The sequence below is a fragment of the Aotus nancymaae genome, unplaced genomic scaffold (assembly GCF_030222135.1).
Source record: "Aotus nancymaae isolate 86718 unplaced genomic scaffold, 86718_ANA_hifiasm-v0.15.2.pri h1tg000011l, whole genome shotgun sequence".
Lineage (NCBI taxonomy): Eukaryota > Metazoa > Chordata > Mammalia > Primates > Aotidae > Aotus > Aotus nancymaae.
In genome coordinates, this window is record NW_026988422.1 from 47,954,333 (window position 1) to 47,975,129 (window position 20,797).

The 20,797-nt window shown below is 40.7% G+C and overlaps 1 protein-coding gene across 3 annotated transcripts in view; it reads left to right on the plus strand.

The window, feature by feature from the left end:
• Positions 1 to 20,797, plus strand: part of SYNE2 (spectrin repeat containing nuclear envelope protein 2) — a 330,936-nt gene that overhangs the window by 273,313 nt on the left and 36,826 nt on the right. For all 3 annotated transcript variants that reach the window (XM_064374927.1, XM_064374924.1, XM_064374925.1), the window contains 4 exons: positions 505 to 699; positions 3,249 to 3,374; positions 18,087 to 18,242; positions 20,223 to 20,381. In XM_064374927.1, coding sequence (XP_064230997.1) covers positions 505 to 699; positions 3,249 to 3,374; positions 18,087 to 18,242; positions 20,223 to 20,381 — 636 coding nt within the window. The remainder of the gene's footprint in view (positions 1 to 504; positions 700 to 3,248; positions 3,375 to 18,086; positions 18,243 to 20,222; positions 20,382 to 20,797) is intronic.

Genomic DNA, 20,797 nt, shown 5'->3' on the forward strand with positions numbered 1-20,797 from the left:
CCAGTCGCTTTCTTAATACTCTTAGATCCATTTACCTTGCAGACTTTTATTCTGTGATGTATACTTTTTTATTTCTCTATGCTTGTAATCATTACACTAAGAATTTATCTCACCAATCTTTGGAAATTATTATTATTATTATTATTTTTATAAAGACGGGGTTTCACCATGTTGGTCAGGCTGGTCTTGAATTCCCAACCTCACGTGATCCGCCCGCCTTGGCCTCCAAAGTGCTTGGATTACAGGCGTGAGCCACCACTCCCGGCCTTTTTTTTTTTTCTTTGGAAATTATTTTAAGACCACCTCACTTAGTAGTATGCTTATCTACTCAATGTAAAACATTAGCTTTTGATGTGAGTGTGGGTATGTCCATTCTGACCCAATTTATCTAATTAATATCTAGTTTAACACTTAAGAAAAGCTCTGAAGGAAATATACACAGACACACGTAATCACATTTTGAACACATCAAAAGCCTAAGCAAATTACTTTTTTTTTTCTTAGAATAAAAAAATTCATTTTCAAAGATGGCGAACCACCTATGCACTAACCTTGGAAGCTGGAGAAAAGTTGCTGCTCACAACTGATCTGGAAACTAAAGAGTCCATGGGTAGGAGAATCAGTCAACTTCAGGACAACTGGAATGACACAGAGCCCCCGCTGGCAGAGATGATTCAGCAGTTCCAGAGCACTGTAGAGGTAAACTCACCACTTACTTTTCCATTCACGATATTCAAATTCAGTACATAAATTTTCATTCATGGTATAACAATGGAAATGATTTTAGGAAATTACAGTATTGTGAGTTTCTAACTCAAGCTCTCTAATCCCTAAGTCATGCCGGTTACTTAATGTGAAATGATAATATAGCATTGCAAGAGCTCAATGTTTAGTATTTAAATACTTAAGATTCTATTAAGATTCTTACTTTTATGAAACAGGAATCATATTCTTATTCAATGGAAGTTCAATACATAAAACTAATGTTCCATGTACAATTTGTACTTGGGCATAGTATATGAAAATAAACAGGTGGCTTGGCGTGGTAGCTCACACCTGTAATCCCAGCACTTTGAGAGGCTGAGGCGGACAGATCATCTGAGGTTGGGAGTTCAAGACCAGCCTCGACAACATGGAGAAACCCCGTCTGTACTTTAAAAAATACAAAATCAGCTGGGCATGGTGGTGGGCACCTGTAATCCCAGCTACTTGGGAGGCTGAGGCAGGAGAATCGCTTTAACCCGGGAGGCGGAAGTTGTGGTGAACCGAGATTGCGCCATTTCACTCCAGCCTGGGCAACACGAGTGAAACTCTGCCCCCACAGAAAAAAGAAAAAGAAAAGAGACAAGAGTACTTCATTTTTCTGCTATCATCAGAGAATGCACTTTTCCATATAAGTGAATTTTCCAAATAATGTATGATTATACATTTAAGAACTACAGTGTTATATTTTGAGTCACTATTAGAAAAATCGTTATTGTTTGTTATACTAAGATACCAGGTTGTTCTCAAGGCCTCTAAATTGCTTTGAACCTATGGCCCTCCCTGAACTACTGTGCTCTGAGTTCTGATATGGTTTTTATCATTTTTCTTTCTCTCCTGTTAATGTCAAGCTGTCTATTTTTACTTTTTCTTTCTCCAGGCTCACTTACTTTTTATAGCCCACTCCTCTCTCTAATCTGTTGTGTGTGCCAAAACTCGATAACCAAGCTTATCAGACATATTTTTCTGAATTAAGAGTAAATATATGCTGAGTTAGAGCTTGAGAATTTCTCCTGTGAATAAAGTATCTGAATTTTATTTGGTACATGGACTGTATGGAATTCATTAACTAGCAAACATTTGTTAAGCATCTGCCATATTTGTAAAGCACAATGCTAATTGCAAGTAACAGTTTGGTGGGAGAGATAGGAACTCATAGTTTTGCTTCTCCCTTCGCTTTCTCTTTGAGTTCCAGATATTTGATGTTGCTAGACAAGTGGCCTTCCCTTAAGTGAGGGGTTACTATAGACTTAGGCCAACCCAACCAAGTATGTTTAGGTATCAGCTGTACTGAAGAATAGAGTAGTGGTTCATTATAGGTTTGTATAGTTCTAGTAACTTCAGGAAAATAAGTTTATCCTAATGAATCAAATATAAATACCCTACAGTTGAAAATGCAGGCAGCTTTTTGCTCAACAATATAAAGTTTGAAGAAAAGAGACAGTGGACCCTTGACAAGGCTTTTAACCCCAGAACCACAGGCTAGTCATTTTTCTCTGAGCTTTAGTTTTCCCATTTTAAATATGATAATACTTGTTTTAAATATGATACTACTTTCCCTGTCTATCTCCCAAGGTCATATAATTACAGTGAGTTAATAAAGCTGAAAATGCTTTGTAAAAAGGAAAGTGCTTTAAGCAGCAAGTGGTAGTCAGCACAGTGGTGAGAAGTGGAAAGTGAAAAGGTCACTGAAGCCAAGCTGTAGAAAGGAGAAGAGAGCCAGCAGAGGAGAGGGCTGACGGTGGGCAAGAAGACGAGGAAAGTGGCTGAGTGCTTGTGCTCTGTGGTGCTGTTACAGCATGTGCCAAAGACTGGCAGTGCTAACAGTTAATCTGTACAGTAGCCTTTTAGATGTGAACTTTTCCAAAATTAAAGTAGAAATCACATTGGCTAGATGAGAGGGATATGGGGAGAGAAGAAGAACTTTTTTTTTTTTTTTTGAGACAGTCTCTCTCTGTCACCCAGATTGGAGTGCAGTGGCGCAATCTCGGCTCACTGCAGCCTCCGCCTCCCGGGTTCAAGTGATTCTCCTGCCTCAGCCTCCCAAATAGCTGAAATTACAGGCAAGCACCACCACTCCCAGCTAATTTTTGTATTTTTAGTAGAGACGGGGTTTTGCCATGTTGGCCGGGATGGTCTCGAACTTTTGAGCTCAGGTGATTCACCTTCCTCAGCCTCCCAACGTGCTGGGATTATAGGCATGAGCCACCACGCCCAGCTCGGAAGAACTATTTTCAAGTAAAGGCCAGCCAGATGCCTGAAATGAGCCACAGGTAAAGCTACAAGGAGTTTCGAGTCATATTGGTGTTCCTTCTGCTTTTGGAGACCACAGTCTGCTCAAGACAAGGAACTGGGTGTCTGTGTGATTTATAAAAAACAAACTTAAACTTAACAGAAAGATTATGTGGATTAAATCAGCTATTCTGTTTCCACAATTCATTCTAAAGAGCAAAGTACTTACCAGTTTTAATCTTGTTTTCAAATAGACCTGGGACCAGTGTGAAAAGAAAATCAAGGAGTTGAAAAGCAGGCTGCGAGTTTTAAAGGCACAAAGTGAAGATCCTCTTCCAGAGCTTCACGAGGACCTCCATAACGAAAAAGAGCTGATTAAGGTATTGAAATCCAGATAAGTGGCCAAGATAATCACTTAGCTGTTTTCTGAGTACTTTGAAGTGCTTCTTTGCCTATTTCTGTGTTGAAACTGAGTTTTCATTTTCAATCGGAAAATATTTTTCTGATTTGCTGTCTAACGTAACATGCTGATCTCTTAAAGAATTAGAATTGATGCTTTTTATGATTGTTGTTTGAAGATGAGAAAGACTTTTGCAAAAACTCACTTCTTAGGATCTTAGGAGTTTTCTCCTTCAGGTCCTCTTTCTGTCTGCTTCTCCTCTGTAAAGTAAGATGTGGCCTCTGAGATTCCTATAAAAGCTGTTACCTTATCAAATGTCCTTGTCTTTGAAATGAGAGTGAAGTATGACTGAAGAATTCATTTTTGAAAGCGAGTAGGTTGGGTTTTGCTTCAGTATAACATTTTTGTAAAACTGTTCAAACTATGTTCTGCCTAGTGAATACCACACCAGCAAATATTCCTGGATATGTTATGCCTTTGCTGAAGACAAGGCAAACTTATGGATAGGAATTGGAGCCAGAATAATCCCCAGGTCAGCAACTCTCTGCAACTTTGATGTTTCAAAGACATTGAGAGACTATTGGAATGGTCCTTTAATTTTTTTCTTTCTTCAGTGACCTTCAGGGATCAAATTGAAAAAATTAGGAAGAAATGAATAGTCTCATACTTCAAGTTGGACCAGGAACTAGTGTCTTTCTCCCTATGTCATTTTCTTTGTTGTAAAAATATCTAATATGCTAAAAGGGATAATAAATAATGTGACAAGCTGGCATGACACTATCACCCAGCTAAAAAAAAAAAAAATTACACACAGTTCAAGTGTCCTGTATAACCCAACTTCTCCTCAGACGAGTCGGCAACCCTGGATTTGATGTTCATCATTCTTACACATTTCCTAATAATTTTAATTAATACATGTGTTTGTAGGTGTCAATGTTTTTGTTTGTTTGATTTTGAGGGACAGGTTCTGGCTCTGTCTTCAAGGCTAGAATGCAGTGGTGCGATCTCAGGTCACTGCAACCTTTACTTCCCAAACTTTAAGCGATCTTCCTGCGTCAGCCTTCCGAGTAGCTGGGACTACAGAAACACACCACCATGCCCGGCTAATTTTTGTATATTTTGGAGAGATGGGGTTTTGTCATGTTTCCCAGACTGGTCTCAAACTCCTGTGCTCAAGCAATCCTCCTGCCTTGGCCTCCAAAAGTGCTAGAATTACAGGTGTTAGCCACCACGCCCAGCCTGCTGTCAATGAAATGTAGAATTGTTTTCTGTTTTTAAACTTTACATGGCTAGGCATGGTGACTCACAGCTATAATCCCACACTTTGGGAGCCTGCAGCAGGAGGATCCCTTGAGTCCAGCACTTTGAAGTAGCCTGAGCAACAAAGCGAGACCCCACATGTACAAAGAAAAAAAGTGTTTTTTTTTGTTTTTTGTTGTTACCTCTTTTTTTTTGTTTGTTTTGTTTTTTTTTTTTACATTTTTTTAAAATTGCATTTTAGGTTTTGGGGTACATGTGAAGAACATGCAAGATTGTTGCTGGGTACACACATGGCAGCGTGATTTGCTGCCTTCCTCCCCTTCACCTATATCTGGCATTTCTCCCCATGCTCTCTCCCCGCAACTCCCCACGCCCCGCTGTCCCTCCCCTGTTTCCCCACAACAGACCCCAGTGTGTGATGCTCCCCTCCCTGTGTCCATGTGTTCTCATTGTTCAACACCCGCCTATGTGTGAGAACATGCAGTGTTTGATTTTCTGTTCTTGTGTCAGTTCGCTGAGAATGATGGTTTCCAGGTTGATCCATGTCCCTACAAAGGACACGAACTCATCGTTTTTGATGGCTGCATAATATTCCATGGTGTATATGTGCCACATTTTCCCTGTCCAGTCTATCATCGATGGGCATCTGGGTTGCTTCCAGGTCTTTGCTATTGTAAACAGTGCTGCAATGAACATTCATGTGCATGTGTCCTTACAGTAGAACAATTTATAATCCTTTGGATATATACCCAGTAATAGATTGCTGGGTCAAATGGAATTTCTATTTCTAGGTCATTGAGGAATCGCCACACTGTTTTCCACAATGGTTGAACTAATTTGCACTCCCACCAACAGTGTAAAACTGTTCCTATTTCTCCACATCCTCTCCAGCATCTGTTGTCTCCAGATTTTTTAATGATCGCCATTCTAACTGGCGTGAGATGGTATCGCAACATAGTTTTGATTTGCATTTCTTTAATGACCAGTGATGATGAGCATTATTTCATATGTTTGTTGACCTCATGTATGTCTTCTTTTGTAAAGTGTCTGTTCATGTCCTTCTCCCACTTTTGAATGGGCTTGTTTGTTTTTTTCTTGTAAATCTGTTTTAGTTCTTTGTAAATTCTGGATATCAGCCCTTTGTCAGATGGGTAGACTGCAAAAATTTTTTCCCATTCTGTTGGTTGCCGATTCACTCTAATGACTGTTTCTTTTGCCGTGCAGAAGCTGTGGAGTTTGATTAGGTCCCATTTGTCTATTTTGGCTTTTGTTGCCAATGCTTTTGGTGTTTTGGTCATGAAGTCCTTGCCTACGCCTATGTCCTGAATGGTTTTGCCTAGATTTTCTTCTAGGGTTTTGATGGTGTTAGGTCTTATGTTTAAGTCTTTAATCCATCTGGAGTTAATTTTAGTGTAAGGTGTCAGGAAGGGGACCAGTTTCTGCTTTTTGCACATGGCTAGCCAGTTTTCCCAACACCATTTATTAAACAGGAAATCCTTTCCCCATTGCTTGTTTTTGTCAGGTTTGTCAAAGATCGAATGGTAGTAGGTATGTTGTGTTGCCTCCGAGGCCTCTGTTCTGTTCCATTGGTCTATCTCTCTGTTTTGGTACCAGTATCATGCTGTTTTGATTACTGTAGCCTTGTAGTATAGTTTGAAGTCTGGTAGTGTGATGCCTCCCGCTTTGTTCTTTTGCTTAGAATTGACTTGGCTATGCGGGCTCTCTTTTGGTTCCATATGAAGTTTAAGGTGTTTTTTTCCAGTTCTGTGAAGAAGGTCATTGGTAGCTTGATGGGGATAGCATTGAATCTGTAAATTACTTTGGGCAGTATGGCCATTTTCACGATATTGATTCTTCCTTACCATGAACATGGATTGTTTCTCCATCTGTTTGTGTCCTCTCTTATTTCATTGAGCAGTGGTTTGTAGTTCTTCTTGAAGAGGTCCTTTACGTTCCTTGTTAGTTGTGTTCCTAGGTATTTTATTCTCTTTGTAGCAATTGTGAATGGCAGTTCATTCTTGATTGGCTCTCTTTAAGTCTGTTATTGGTGTATAGGAATGCTTGTGATTTTTGCACATTGATTTTGTATCCTGAGACTTTGCTGAAGTTGCTTATCAGTTTCAGGAGATTTTGGGCTGAGACGATGGGGTTTTCTAGATATACAATCATGTCGTCTGCAAATAGAGACAATTTGACTTCCTCTTTTCCTATTTGAATACCCTTTATTTCTTTTTCTTGCCTGATTGCTCTGACTAGAACTTCTAGTACTATATTGAATAGGAGTGGTGAGAGAGGGCATCCTTGTCTAGTGCCAGATTTCAAAGGGAATGCTTCCAGTTTTTTCCCATTCAGTATGATATTGGCTGTTGGTTTGTCATAAATAGCTTTTATTATTTTGAGATACGTTCCGTCAGTACCTCGTTTATTGAGGGTTTTTAGCATAAAGGGCTGTTGAATTTTGTCAAAGGCCTTCTCTGCATCAATTGAGATAATCATGTGGATTTTGTCTTTGGTTCTGTTTATGTGGTGAATTATGTTTATAGACTTGCGTATGTTGAACCAGCCTTGCATCCCTGGGATGAATCCTACTTGATCATAGTGGATAAGCTTTTTGATGTGCTGTTGCAATCGGCTTGCCAGTATTTTATTGAAGATTTTTGCATCTATGTTCATCATGGATATTGGCCTGAAGTTTTCTTTTCTTGCTGAGTCTCTGCCGGGTTTTGGTATCAGGATGATGTTGGTCTCATAAAATGATTTGGGAAGGATTCCTTCTTTTTGGATTATTTGGAATAGTTTCAGGAGGAATGGTACCAGCTCCTCTTTGTATGTCTGGTAGAATTCGGTTGTGAACCCATCTGGACCTGGGCTTTTTTTTTTGGGTGGTAGGCTCTTAATTGCTGCCTCAACTTTAGACCTTGTTATTGGTCTATTCAGGGTTTTGACTTCTTCCTGGTTTAGGCTTGGGAGGATGCAAGTGTCCAGGAATCCATTTCTTCCAGGTTTACTAGTTTATGTGCATAGAGTTCTTTGTAATAATCTCTGATGATGGTTTGAATTTCTGTGGAATCTGTGGTGATAACCCCTTTATCGTTTTTTATTGCATCTGTCTGATTATTCTCTCTTTTCTTTTTTTTTAATCTGGCTAGTGGTCTTGTTTTTTTGTTTTTTTTTTTTTGTTTTTTTTTTGTTTTGAGACGGAGTTTCGCTGTTGTTACCCAGGCTGGAGTGCAATGGCGCAATCTCGGCTCACCGCAACCTCCGCCTCCTGGGTTCAGGCAATTCTCCTGCCTCAGCCTCCTGAGTAGCTGGGATTACAGGCACGCGCCACTATGCCCAGCTAATTTTTTGTATTTTTAGTAGAGACGGGGTTTCACCATGTTGACCAGGATGGTCTCGATCTCTTGACCTCGTGATCCACCCGCCTCAGCCTCCCAAAGTGCTGGGATTACAGGCTTGAGCCACCGCACCTGGCAGGCTAGTGGTCTATTTCGTTGATCTTTTCAAAAAACCAGCTCCTGGATTTATTGATTTTTTTGAAGGGTTTTTTGTGTCTCTATCTCCTTCAGTTCTTCTCTGATCTTAGTTATTTCTTGTTTTCTGCTAGGTTTTGAGTTTTTTTGATCTTGCTCCTCTAGCTCTTTCAATTTTGATGATAGGGTGTCAATTTTAGATCTCTCTTTGCTTCTCATGTGGGCATTTATTGCTATATATTTTCCTCTAGAGACTGCTTTAAATGTGTCTCAGAGATTCTGGTATGTTGTGTCTTCGTTCTCGTTGGTTTTGAAGAACATGTTTATTTCTGCCTTCATTTCATTGTTTATCCAGTCAACATTCAAGAGCCAGTTGTTCAATTTCCACAAAGCTGTTAAAGTCTCCCACTATTATTGTGTGGGAGTCTAAGTCTCTTTGTAAGTCATTAAGAACTTGCCTTATGTATCTGGGTGCTCCTATATTGGGTGCGTATATATTTAGGATCGTTAGCTCTTCTTGTTGCATTGATCCTTTTACCATTATATAATGTCCTTCTTTGTCTCTTTTGATCTTTGTTGGTTTAAAGTCTATTTTATCAGAGACGAGAATTGCAACTCCTCCTTTTTTTTTGCTCTCCATTTGCTTGGTAAATCTTCCTCTATCCCTTTATTTTGAGCCTTTGTGTATCCTTGCATGTGAGATGGGTTTCCTGGATACAGCACACCAATGGGTTTTGGCTTTTTATGCAATTTGCCAGTCTGTGTCTTTTGATTGAGGCATTTAGTCCATTTACATTTAGGGTTGATATTGTTATGTGTGAATTTGATCCTGCCATTTTGATGCTAGCTGGCTGTTTTGCCCGTTAGTTGATGCAGTTTCTTCATTGTGTTGATGCTCTTTACCATTTGGTATGTTTTTGGAGTGGCTGGTACTGGTTGTTCTTTTCTATGTGTAGTGCCTCTTTTAGGAGCTCTTGTAAAGCAGGCCTGGTGGTGATGAAATCTCTGAGTACTTGCTTGTTTGCAAAGGATTTTATTTTTCCTTCACTTATGAAGCTTAGTTTGGCTGGATATGAAATTCTGGGTTGAAAGTTCTTTTCTTTAAGGATGTTGAATATTGGCCCCCACTCTCTTCTGGTTTGTAGGGCTTCTGCTGAGAGATCTGCTGTGAGTCTGATGGGCTTCCCTTTGTGGGTAACCCAACCTTTCTCTCTGGCTGCCCTTAGCATTTTCTCCTTCATTTCAACCCTGGTGAATCTGAAGATTATGTGCCTTGGGGTTGCTCTTCTTGAGGAATATCTTTGTGGTGTTCTCTGTATTTCCTGGACTTGAATATTGGCCTGCCTTGCTAGGTTGGGGAAGTTTTCCTGGATGATATCCTGAAGAGTATTTTCCAGCTTGGATTCATTCTCTCCGTCACATTCAGGTACACCTATCAAATGTAGATTAGGTCTTTTCACATAGTCCCATATATCTTGGAGACTTTGTTCATTCCTTTTTGCCCTATTTTCTCTAATCTTGCCTTCTTGTTTTATTTCATTGAGTTGATCTTCGACCTCTGATATCCTTTCTTCTGCTTGGTCAATTCAGCTGTTGAAACTTGTGCATGCTTCGTGAAGTTCTCATGTTGTGTTTTTCAGCTCCATCAATTTCACTTATATTCCTCTCTAAGTTGTCCATTCTCGTTAACATTTCATCAAATCTTTTTTCAAGATTCTTAGTTTCTTTGCTTTGGGTTAGAACATGTTCTTTTAGCTCACAGAAGTTTTTTATTACCCACCTTCTGTAGCCTGATTCTGTCAATTCATCACAGTCATTCTCCATCCAGCCTTGTTCCTTTGCTGGTGAGGAGTTGTGATCCCTTGTAGGAGGAGAGGCCTTCTGGTTTCGGGTGCTTTCATCCTTTTTGTGCTGGTTTCTTCCCATCGTTGTGGATTTATTCACCTGTCGTCTTTGTAGTTATTGACTTTCAGATTGGGTCTCTGAGTGGATGTCCAGTTTGTTGATGATGAAGTTATTTCCTTCTGTTTCTTAGTTTTCCTTCTAACAGTCTGGCCCCTCTGCTGTAGGACTGCTGAGGTCTACTCCAGGCCCTGCCTGCCTGGGGATCACCTGCACTGGCTACAGAACAGTAAGGGTTGCTGCCAGTTTCTTCTGCTGCTATCTTTGTCCCAGAAGGATACCCACCAAATGTCAGTCTGAGCTCTCCTTTATGAGGTGACTCTTTGGATATATGGGGGTCAGGGAGCTGCTTGAGGAGACAGTCTGTCCTTTATAGGAGCTCAAGTGCTGAGCTGTCATCTCCGTTGTTCACTTAGAACTGCTGGGCAGGTACGTTTAAGTCTGCTGCAGCGGAACTCATAAACCCCTTTTCTTTTTTTCCCCAAGTGTTCTGTCCTGGGTAGTTAGGGCTTTATTTATGAGTTTCCGTTGTGCTGCTGCCTTTTTATCAGGGCTTCCCTGCCCAGCGAGGAGGCAGCCTAGTCACTGTCTGCCTGCAGAGGCTTTGCTGAGCTGCTGTGGGCTCCGCCCAGCTGCTGTGTGAACTTCCCTGCAGTCCTGTTTATACGGCTGTAGTTAGAACTGCCTCAGCAAAGCCAGCCCACCTCTGTAATGGCGGACTCTCTCTGTAGTGGCAGGTTGCCTTGGCAATGGCGGGCTACTTCAGCAATGGCAGACTACCTCTGTAGTGGTGGAGTGCCTCGGTAATGGCAGATGATGCCCCTCCCCCACAGAGCTGGACCTTCCTGGGTTCAGCTGAGCTTGCTGTGAAACTCTCAACGCAGAGCGTTTCCAATTGCTGTTTTTTAGTGGGGGTGGGACCAACTGAGCCTAATCACCTGGCTCCCTGCCTCAGAGCCTTTTTTTTTAGTTGAATGGTCGGCTCTCTCCCAGGTGTTCCAGTCACCTGTTGAAAAGGTGCCAGGATCTGTGTGATTTCCCGTGCAGCGACCCACTGCGCCAGCTGAAACAGCAGCGCTGAGATTCGCGGCATTTTTTTGCCTGGGAATCTCCTGGCCTGGCTCAGTTTCAGTCCCCTTTGTAATCAGATGAATGGGCGACTCTGCCTTCCTGGAGCTCTAATCGCCAGCTAAAACGGTGCCCGGACCCATGTATTTTGTAAGGAGAACCACTGCCCCGGGGCGCTGGTAAAGCTGCCACGCTGGCGACCCGTGGGGCTCCTCCACCTGGGAATCTCCTGGTCTGTGGGCAATAAAAATCCCTCTGGAAATGGGGCGTCCACTCACCCTCTGCGCTTTCACTGGGAGCTGCAATCCTGAGCTGCTCCTAATCGGCCATCTTGGATCCAACCCTGAAAATTTTTTTTAATTAGTTGGGTGTGGTGGCACATTCCTGTGATCCCAGCTCCTGGGGAGGCCAAGGTGGGAGGATCCTTTGAGCCCAGTAGGTTGAGGATATAGTGAGTCATGAAGGTACCACTACACTTCACCCTGGGTGACAGAGTAAGACTATCTCTAAAAAAAAATAAAATACTTAAATTTTAAAACTTTATATAAGCAATACTATATATAGTGTACTTTTTTTTTTTTTTAATCTCCTGTTGCTCAGGCTGGAATACAATGGCACCATCTTGACTCACTGCAACCTCTGCCACCTGGGTTCAAGCAATTCTCATGGCTCAGCTTCCCAAGTAGCTGGGATTACAGGTGCAAGCCACCAGGCCTGGCTAATTTTTTTTATTTTTAGTAAAGATAGGATTTCGCCATGTTGGACAGGCTGGTCTTGAATGCCTGGCCTCAGGCGATCCGCCTGCGTCGGCCTCCCAAAGTGCTGGGATTACAGGCGTGAGCCACCATGCCTGGCCTACAATGTGATATTTTTCCCTCTTTATGATTTGGAGTCATATATGTTGGTACCTAGTGCACATTCATTCTCACTGCTATATAGTATGCATTATAGGAATATACAACAACTTATGTATCCCTTCTGTAGTCACTTGGTATCGTCAGAATTTTTTTAACTTTTGCTAGTCCAACAGCTGTGAGTGAGATAGCACCTCTTCATAGTTTGCTAGTCAGTTGCACTTTTTTTTTCATGTTTGCCCTTTTGTGAATTGCCTGTTTGTGCCTTTTACTGATTTTTTTTCTGTTGGGCTATTTTTTTCTTACTGAGTTGAAGGAGCTGCTTATTTATTCCAAATATTCCTTCTCTATTGAGTGTATACATTGCAAATGTCTATTCACATCTGAGAGCCTGTTTTTCTACTTTTCCCTTGGTGTTGCTGGCTCAACAAAAGATAATATTTTGTTATTTTAATGTAGATGTATTTGTCAGTATTTTCCTATAATATTTGTATTTTTGCTTCCTTTGCAAACTCTTCATACTAAAGTCATAAAATACATGCTTAGAGTTTCCTTGAAAAGTTTTCAGTTTTTGTTTTTTGCATTCTCATCTTTATTGATCGAAGAATTGATTTCGGCATGTTTTAAGGCTGTGATTCATTTTCTAAGTCTTGGTGCCTATTTATTGTCTAATGTCAAATATCAAATTTCCATATAGGCAGGATTCATTTCTCAGTTCTCTACTCTGTTCATTGGTCTGTTTTTCTCAGCTTTAATATCAAACTATCTTGATTACCGCACTTTGTTGTAACACATCTTTATTTCAGCTGTGATATGTACCCACACCTTGTTCTCTGACATTAGTTTGGATGTCCCTGGGTCTTTGATCTTCCATAACTTTGAGGAACAGCAGCTTTTTAAACCATGAAAAGTTCTGATAAAAGTTTTAATTGAATTGCATTGAATTTATAGATTAATTTGAGTAAAGTTTTTTAGTATTTCTGCTCATGAATGTGGTATATATTTCCCTTTGGTCATGTGTAGTTGTTTGTCACTAATGGTTTATAATTTTCTTTATTCTTGTTATAATTTTCTTTTCTTCTCTTCTCTTTTCTTTTGTTTTTTTGAGATGGAGTTTTGTTCTTGTCACCCAGGCTGGAGTGCAATGGCACTATCTTGGCTCACTGCAACTTTTCCCTCCACGGTTCAAGGGATTCTCCTGCCTCAGCTTCCTGATTAGCTGGGATTACAGGTGCCCACCACCATGCCCAGCTAATTTTTGTATTTTTAGTAGAAACAGCGTTTCACCATGTTGGCCAGGCTGGTCTCTTAATTCCTGATCTCAGGTGATCTACCCGCCTCGACCTCCCAAAGTGCTGGGATTACAGGCATGAGCCACTGCACCCGGCTTATTCTTGTTATCATTTTCTTTATCACAAAAGATACATCTTTTGTTAGTTATGTCTTGGTTTGATATTTTTGAAGCTATTGAAAATACTGCCTTTTTCTAATTATATTTTATAACTGATTATTCCTGATGCCTAGAAATGCAGTTGGTCTTTGGGTCTTTGCAGATTTATGTTTAACATCTTGCTAAACTCTTATGTTAATTCCAATAATTAGCTTATGTATTTTAGGTGTCTCTGAGACTAACATCATCTGTCAATAATGACAAGGTTATTTTTGTTTCTTTCTTCTTTTTCATATCCTTTTTTTTCCCCCCTATTATTCCTACATGGGCCAATACCTCTAAAACATTGTTAAGCAAAAGTATTAATAGCTGACTCTTTCCTGTCATTCGTCATTTTAAAAGAAAATGATTCTAACATTTCACTGTTAAGTGTGATATTTGCTGGTGGTGGGTCAGTTAGTGGCTTTATTAGGTTAACGGGATTTCTATCCCTAATTTTCAAAGTTTTTATCATCCCTACCTCATTAGGTTTAGAGCAAGACTTTGGTAACAACAAAGAGAATTTGGAGTAGTGCTCTCAGCTGATACATAGTTTCCTTCCATAAGGTCTAGAAACCTGTGCAGAATGTGAAATGCAAACCGTGAGCAGCCATGATTTTCCTCAAGTATCATCTCTCAGTTTCCAGTGGGAGCTTTTCAGCTTTCACAGTCTCAGCATCCTATTTATCAGTGGAAAGAATCAGGGAAAGGCAGAGAGCATTGAGTTCATTCAACCCATGACCGTATTCCAGAAAGATCCCAAGTAACCCAAAGATAGTCCAGATCAGTGTGTTTCATCCCTGATTCACCTGGGGGAGATATGCTAGCCACTTGACCAATTTGAGCTTTACTTTCCTCCTCATAAACTTATATTCCTGGCTGGATGTGGTGGCTCATGCCTATAATCCCAGCACTTTGAGAGGCCAAAGCGGGCAGAACCTGAGGTCAGCAGTTCAAGACCAGCCTGGCCAACATGGTGAAACCCCATCTCTACTAAGAAAAAAAAAAGAAAAAACAACAAAAAATTATATTCCCTTCTAAGCACAGCTGCAAAAAGAAAAAGAAAAAGCCGGGCATGGTGGCTCACGCCTGTAATATCAGCACTTTGGGAGGCTGAGGTAGCCGGATCACCTAAGGTTAGGAGTTTAAGTCCAGCCTGGCCAATATGGTGAAACCTCGTCTCTGCTAAAAATACAAAAAAAAAATTAGCTGGGTGTGGTGGTGGGCTGCTGTAATCCCAGCTACTCGGGAGGCTGAGGCAGAATTGCTTGAACCCAAGAGGAAGAGGTTGCAGTGAGGCAAGAATGCTCCATTGCACTCTATCCTGGGCAAGAAGAGTGGAACTGAGTCTGAAAAAGTAAATAAATAAAATAAATTTTAAAAAATAGATAAAAAAGAAAAATTATATTCCCACTACAGCCAAGTCGAGGAATGCAATTATTTCCTTACATATATGTTGTATATAAATTCTAACTTCACTATTATGAAAATTGCTACAGTGGACATCTGTGTTTCATTACACTTGTCCAAAGATTGAGTCCTTGGAACAATTTGGTTTTTAAATAATTTTTGTATAAGTAATATAGTCACGTGGTTCAAAATTCAGAAGCTGCAAAAGGCATCTGTGATAAATTTTTCTTTTATCAGTTCCTCTCCACAGAAACAGTTTGTGTTACAAGTTTGTTGTATGTTTTTCCAAAGACAGAATATACGTGTACAGGCCAAAATTTATTTATATACCCATTCTTGTTTGGTCCCTTTTACCCAAATGGTAGTACAGAGAAATGGGACTTGACAGTTCTCCTGGTAGTTGAGTCCACAGGCAAGGCTTCAGTGTTGACCCGATACTGTAGAGAGTCCAGTCAACTCCTGTGCAACACACTCCTTTTTGTAGTCAAACAACTTGAAGTTTTACATCCTGTGTTACATAAAAAATTGGAAATTTTCAGGTATTATTCTTTTTTTTTTGGCAAAGTCTCGCCTTGTCACCCAGGCTGGAGCACAATGGTGAATCTCAGCTCACTGCAACCTCTGCCTCCCAGGTTCAAATGATTCTCCTGCCTCAGCCTCCCAAATAATTGGGATTACAGGCGTCCACCACCACGCCCAGCTAATTTTTTGTATTTTTAGTAGAGACAGGGTTTCATCATCATGTTAGCCAGGCTGATCTCGAACTCCTGACCTCGTGATCTGCCTGCCTCAGCCTCCCAAAGTGCTGGGATTACAGGTGTGAGACACGGCACCCGGCTTAGGTGGTCTTGTGATATAGGTAATTTATCTAGTTGAATGAAGATGATGAAAACTTACCTGACTTCTCTTATGACAGTTTGGTTGCAAATCTGGGGCAATTTAATTTAAAGATAGGCATGATTGTTGACATTTTTATACAAACTGTGATCATCAGCTATAGTAAACTTGCACAAGAGACCTCATTCTATATGTTGGTTGACTCCCTGCTTTTTTCATTTAGTGTTTATGAACGTTTTAAAGTTCTTGAGACATACATTTTGGTATCTGAAAACTTGCTGTCCACCAGCACCATGGCAGGTTCTGGGCACTGCATCAGTGAACACTGTTGTCATGGTGCCTGTCATGTGTGCAGCTAATAGTCCAGTCTACCAGAGAGCCTCACTGTATGCATAGGAACTGTGTGTGTGTGTGTGTGTGTGTGTGTGTGTGTGTGTGTGTGTATAACTGAACATGCTGAGTGTTAGAGGGGAAAAGGGCACGGCAGTGAGAGTCTCAACCTTATCCAGTGACTGTACACCTTCTGATTGTCAGTATTATAAGTATTCAAACCAACCCGATTGAAACCTGGCTGTGCATAATGTGGCGGCCGAGCCAGCACCTCTAAGCAGGGCGCTGGACAGGCTGAACTTCCTGCCACGTGACTGGGAAACTGAAGCTCAGCAGTTTCCAGATCTCCAATTTCAAGCCAGTGAGTGGTACACCTCAGCTGGCAGGTGGTCCCCTTTATGTTATGTAGCTTTCCATAATGTTCCACTGTGGAATCTGCTGTCACCTGCTTTACTGGAACCAATTATGAGACCAAAAGTAGGTAATAAAAATGTTAGATACCTAGTGATTTATCTTCTGAGAAAAGTGTTGTTCCTCAGTCTTCATGCAACCTTTAAAAAGAATTCTCTGGGCCATTTTATTAAACATAAATTCTTGCTGGTAAGTTATGAAATCATACCAGTGTAGCTTTTAGAACTGTGAAAATCAATCAGCATTAACACATTGTTAGGGCCCTTCAAACTTATCCCTGATTTTAGGCATAGTATCAGCAGGGCATGGTGGCTCACCCTTGTCATCCCAGCACTTCAGGGGGCTGAGGCAAGAGAGTCACTGGAGCTGGGGAGTTCAAGACCAGCCTGGGCAACATGATGAGACCTCCATCTTTACAAAAAAATATTTTAAAATTAGCCAGGTGTGATGGTGTGTGCCTATAGTCCCAGCTACTCTAGAGGCTGAGGCATGAGGATCACTTGAGCCCAAGAGGTCAGTCAAGGCTGCAGTAAGCCATGATTGTGCCACTGTACTCTAGCCTGGGCAACAGGGTGAGACTCTGTCTCTAAAAAAAATAATAATAAAAATTTAAAAGGCATAGTACCTTATTTCAGATATCAGTTGACAGGACTGAAGACCCTTAAAACGTGCCAAGTTATGAAGAATTGTAAGCACAATGAAAACCTGGCGGACCCTTGAGTGTTTTGGCTGTTTCCTTTTACCTTCCATGCTGTGAAAGTAATTCTCTTGAGTAAATTGTAGATTTCAAAAAGTTTCAATTTGACAGATGCTTCTTTTTGTGTGTGTGAGACAGTCTCACTCCCCATAGCCCAGACTGGAGTGCAGTGACACGCAATCTCAGGTCACTGCAACCTCTGCCTCTCAGGTTCAAGTAATTTTCTGGTCTTAGCCTTCCAAGTAGCTAGGATTACAGGTGCGCTCCACCACACCCAGCTAATTTTTGTATTTTTAGTAGAGGTGGGGTTTCATGTTGGCTAGGCTGGTCTCAAACTCCTGACCTCATGTGATCCGCCCACCTTGGGCTTCCAAAGTGCTGGGATTACAGGCATAAGCCACTGAGACTGCCGATGCTTCATTTTCAGATAGATGTTTCCATGGCCAGAAAATTGTCTGCTAACTAATCTTTGCCAATTAGAAAAGTTTATTTTTTTCTTCCATTATACTCACTCATTCTTTTCAAAAGTTAACCAAAAATAATTCCCTTGGAACAGAAGTTGTTGCTATTACATGATTGCCACAGTAGCAGCAATACATTTCTTAGGTTTTTTTTTTTTTAATGGAAAATCACACTTTATATCTATCTGAAATGTAGTTTCAGGATTAAAAATTATGTGTGTGCCTATGTGTGTGCGTGTAAAGATTATTAGACTCCAAATACACTTTCCTCTAAATAAAGACCTGCATGACCTTAAAATAGAATAAATTCTATCAAAATCAGAGCTACCTGAGGAAATGAAAATAAAGGTGGAAGAGTTTTCCTTTGAGGAAAAGGTGGTGGAGTACTGGCCAACGTAGACTGCAGGCGCTCGCCTGGGGCTGTTTCCCATTCAGAAGGTCCCTCCCCCTTTCCTGGCCTCCCCTCCCCCAGAGCCTAATCAAAGGATTAGCCTACAGGTTTGGAAACAACAGCCGCTTGAGTTGAAGGCTTTTTACCCCCTTCTTGTGCTTAAATGCAGGAACTAGAAAAGTCTTTGGCTAGCTGGACTCAGAACTTGAAAGAACTTCAAACTATGAAGGCGGACTTAACCCGGCACGTTCCCGTGGAAGACGTGATGGTTTTGAAGGAGCAAATAGAGCATTTGCACAGACAATGGGAGGACCTCTGCTTTAGGGTAAGTTAGTTCACTGCAGGGCACGGCTGCTTGGGAGTGGATTGAAACGTCTCTGAAGGCCAGACAAAATAGAAAGCAGCTTAATTTCATTGAACCGGAGGCCCTTTTCAGTGGGACCCCTGGCCCAGATGCTGCTCCTTTGGAAGGCAGCAACATGGTTTAACAGATTTGGCCCTTTTGTTTCTCTAGCGCTAAATGCTAGAACTTTGCACGCTTTTAATAAGCTTTTTAAAAAGTCACCTTAAGTGGAGACAAAAATTGCAGTTCTAATCAGATATGTAGACTGCTCCCTGGCTTGTGTAGGTGACAAGTCCTAATCAGTGTATCACAAGCAGGACCCAGTGAAAAGGTCCTTTAGGAGTTTCTTCTGGGCCTAACAGCAGGAGTCTTCCTCAGTGCCCAGCAGGCGTGGTAGCATTTCCGATGAGTACTCTGCATTCACATGCAATCTGATGTTTATTTCAAGTAACTGGTTTGTAAAATTCTCTAAGAGAAATGATCAACTGCTAGTTGCGTCTCAGTGGATTACTTCGACTTATTAAGAATGGGATTCTATTAATAGAGTATTATATGGTATATGCTTGTGACAGGATCAAGATTGAATTAAGGGGTTCAAATAGTCTTAAAGATCTTCGTTTTAAGAGCATGGAATTCTAACGAAAATAAATTCCTTAATCTCATTTGTGTGAATAATTAAGAAGAGATGTGTTTAAAAAGTTGAAATTCAGACACGTTGTTGTTCTTGGTTTTAGTATTTAATATCCACAGTGTACCCTAATTTTAAATGTTCTTTTAGAACTTTTCAAATTTTATATAAAAGGAAATGTTTAGAATATATGAAAAGTATTCTAAAAGTTAAGGTAGACAGGAAGACTGGAACCCAGATAGATGTTCCTGATTGTTACTATTATGAAACCAATCAGTCAGAACCACACTGTGCAAAATGCCAGTGGTTTTAAGAGCTAAAATAAACAGATGCCCTGAGGAATGGAAACACAACACTTGTTTTTCTAGGATAGTTTTTCAAGCCTTTTTAACACATTTGGCTGGGTAGGATATATAAGCATTCAGTATTTCCTCCTCTGAAAAGAGCAGAGGTTTCTTTATACACAGCAGGAAAATCTCAAGAGAATTCAACCTTGGTTTCCTGATCCATACAGTGGGGTGTCAAAACTTTACCAAAAGAACTCTTAGCCATCCCCTTTTAACTCCCATGATTCTTGAAGATTCTTAAAACCTGGGAATACTTTTCCATCTAATAAGACTGATTTGCATTACTTAAATTTATATTTAAGTAGTAAAATATAAACCTTTAAGGAAGAGGACCCATAGCTGATGTCGGTTTAGAGGTTACTTACGCATAATGGGGTATTGCGTATTTTGGGGTCAGCCTGCTTTCTGCGGACCAGCTGCTGGTGATACTTCCATGGTGTCCATCGAAAAGCCACAGCGCATAATGGGAAAGTGGGTTAAATGAGTGATGTACATTGTTTTTGCTTTGTTTTGAAGCATAACACTAGGACATTTAAATGGATGTAGTTTTCCTGGTCCGTTTGCATTATAAATGTTTGATTTACATTATATCTGGATTAAGAGTTTTTAAATTAAATAGACAGGACATTGTCCTTATGTAGGTATAAGGATTTGATTTGTTGTTAAAAGGGCAAGGATTTGGGTTATAAATTCATCTAGCCATTCCTGTTTCTAATTTTTAATGTAACTGGATAGTAACACACGTGTATTGGGTAAAACAGTCCTTCCAGTTGCAGTCTCTATTTTGTTACTTTTTACGGCATTTATCACAGGTGTAAGGAACATCTGTTGGTGCTAAATCCTAGGTTTTTAAGAGGCAAAAACAAGTGTACGTGTAGAGAGCTACTGATTAAAATGAATGAAACTCAGTCTTTTTGATGTGAGGGAGAGAAGCGGGTGCTTTCCTTCCTGGTGATACTCAGCTGCCAAATGTATTTTCATTCGCAGGTGGCTATACGTAAACAGGAGATTGAAGACAGACTCAATTCGTGGATTGTATTCAATGAAAAAAATAAAGAGTTGTGTGCCTGGCTGGTGCAGATGGAAAACAAAGTTCTACAGACAGCAGATATTAGTATCGAAGAAATGATTGAAAAGTTACAGAAGGTAAGGGAGGACACCAGGTGGATGTAGTTCTGACTACAGTGGAACTCTCCGTTCTCCTCTCTCCTAGGCCCAAACAGGTGGAATGTTACAGGTATGTTCCCAGGAATTTTAGAAATTGAAGGGACTTCACTGTTTTTGATCCTTTTGAGAGAACAGTTAGAAGAGAGAAGGTTCCAGAGAGATGGGAGTATGAGACCACTGTCAGTGGGCAATGGTACTGAAAAGAGTTGCTTTCTCTCCATTAGGAAGTTTGGCCAGGGAAGGGGCTTACATATCCTTATACATCAGCTCTTGCCCAAGTGAGTTAGAGTTTCTCTAGTTGTTATTAAGAAGCTCCCCTTGGCTGGGCACAGTGGCTCATGCCTGTAATCCTAGCACTTTGGGAGGCCCAGGTGGGTGGATCACCTGAGGTTAAG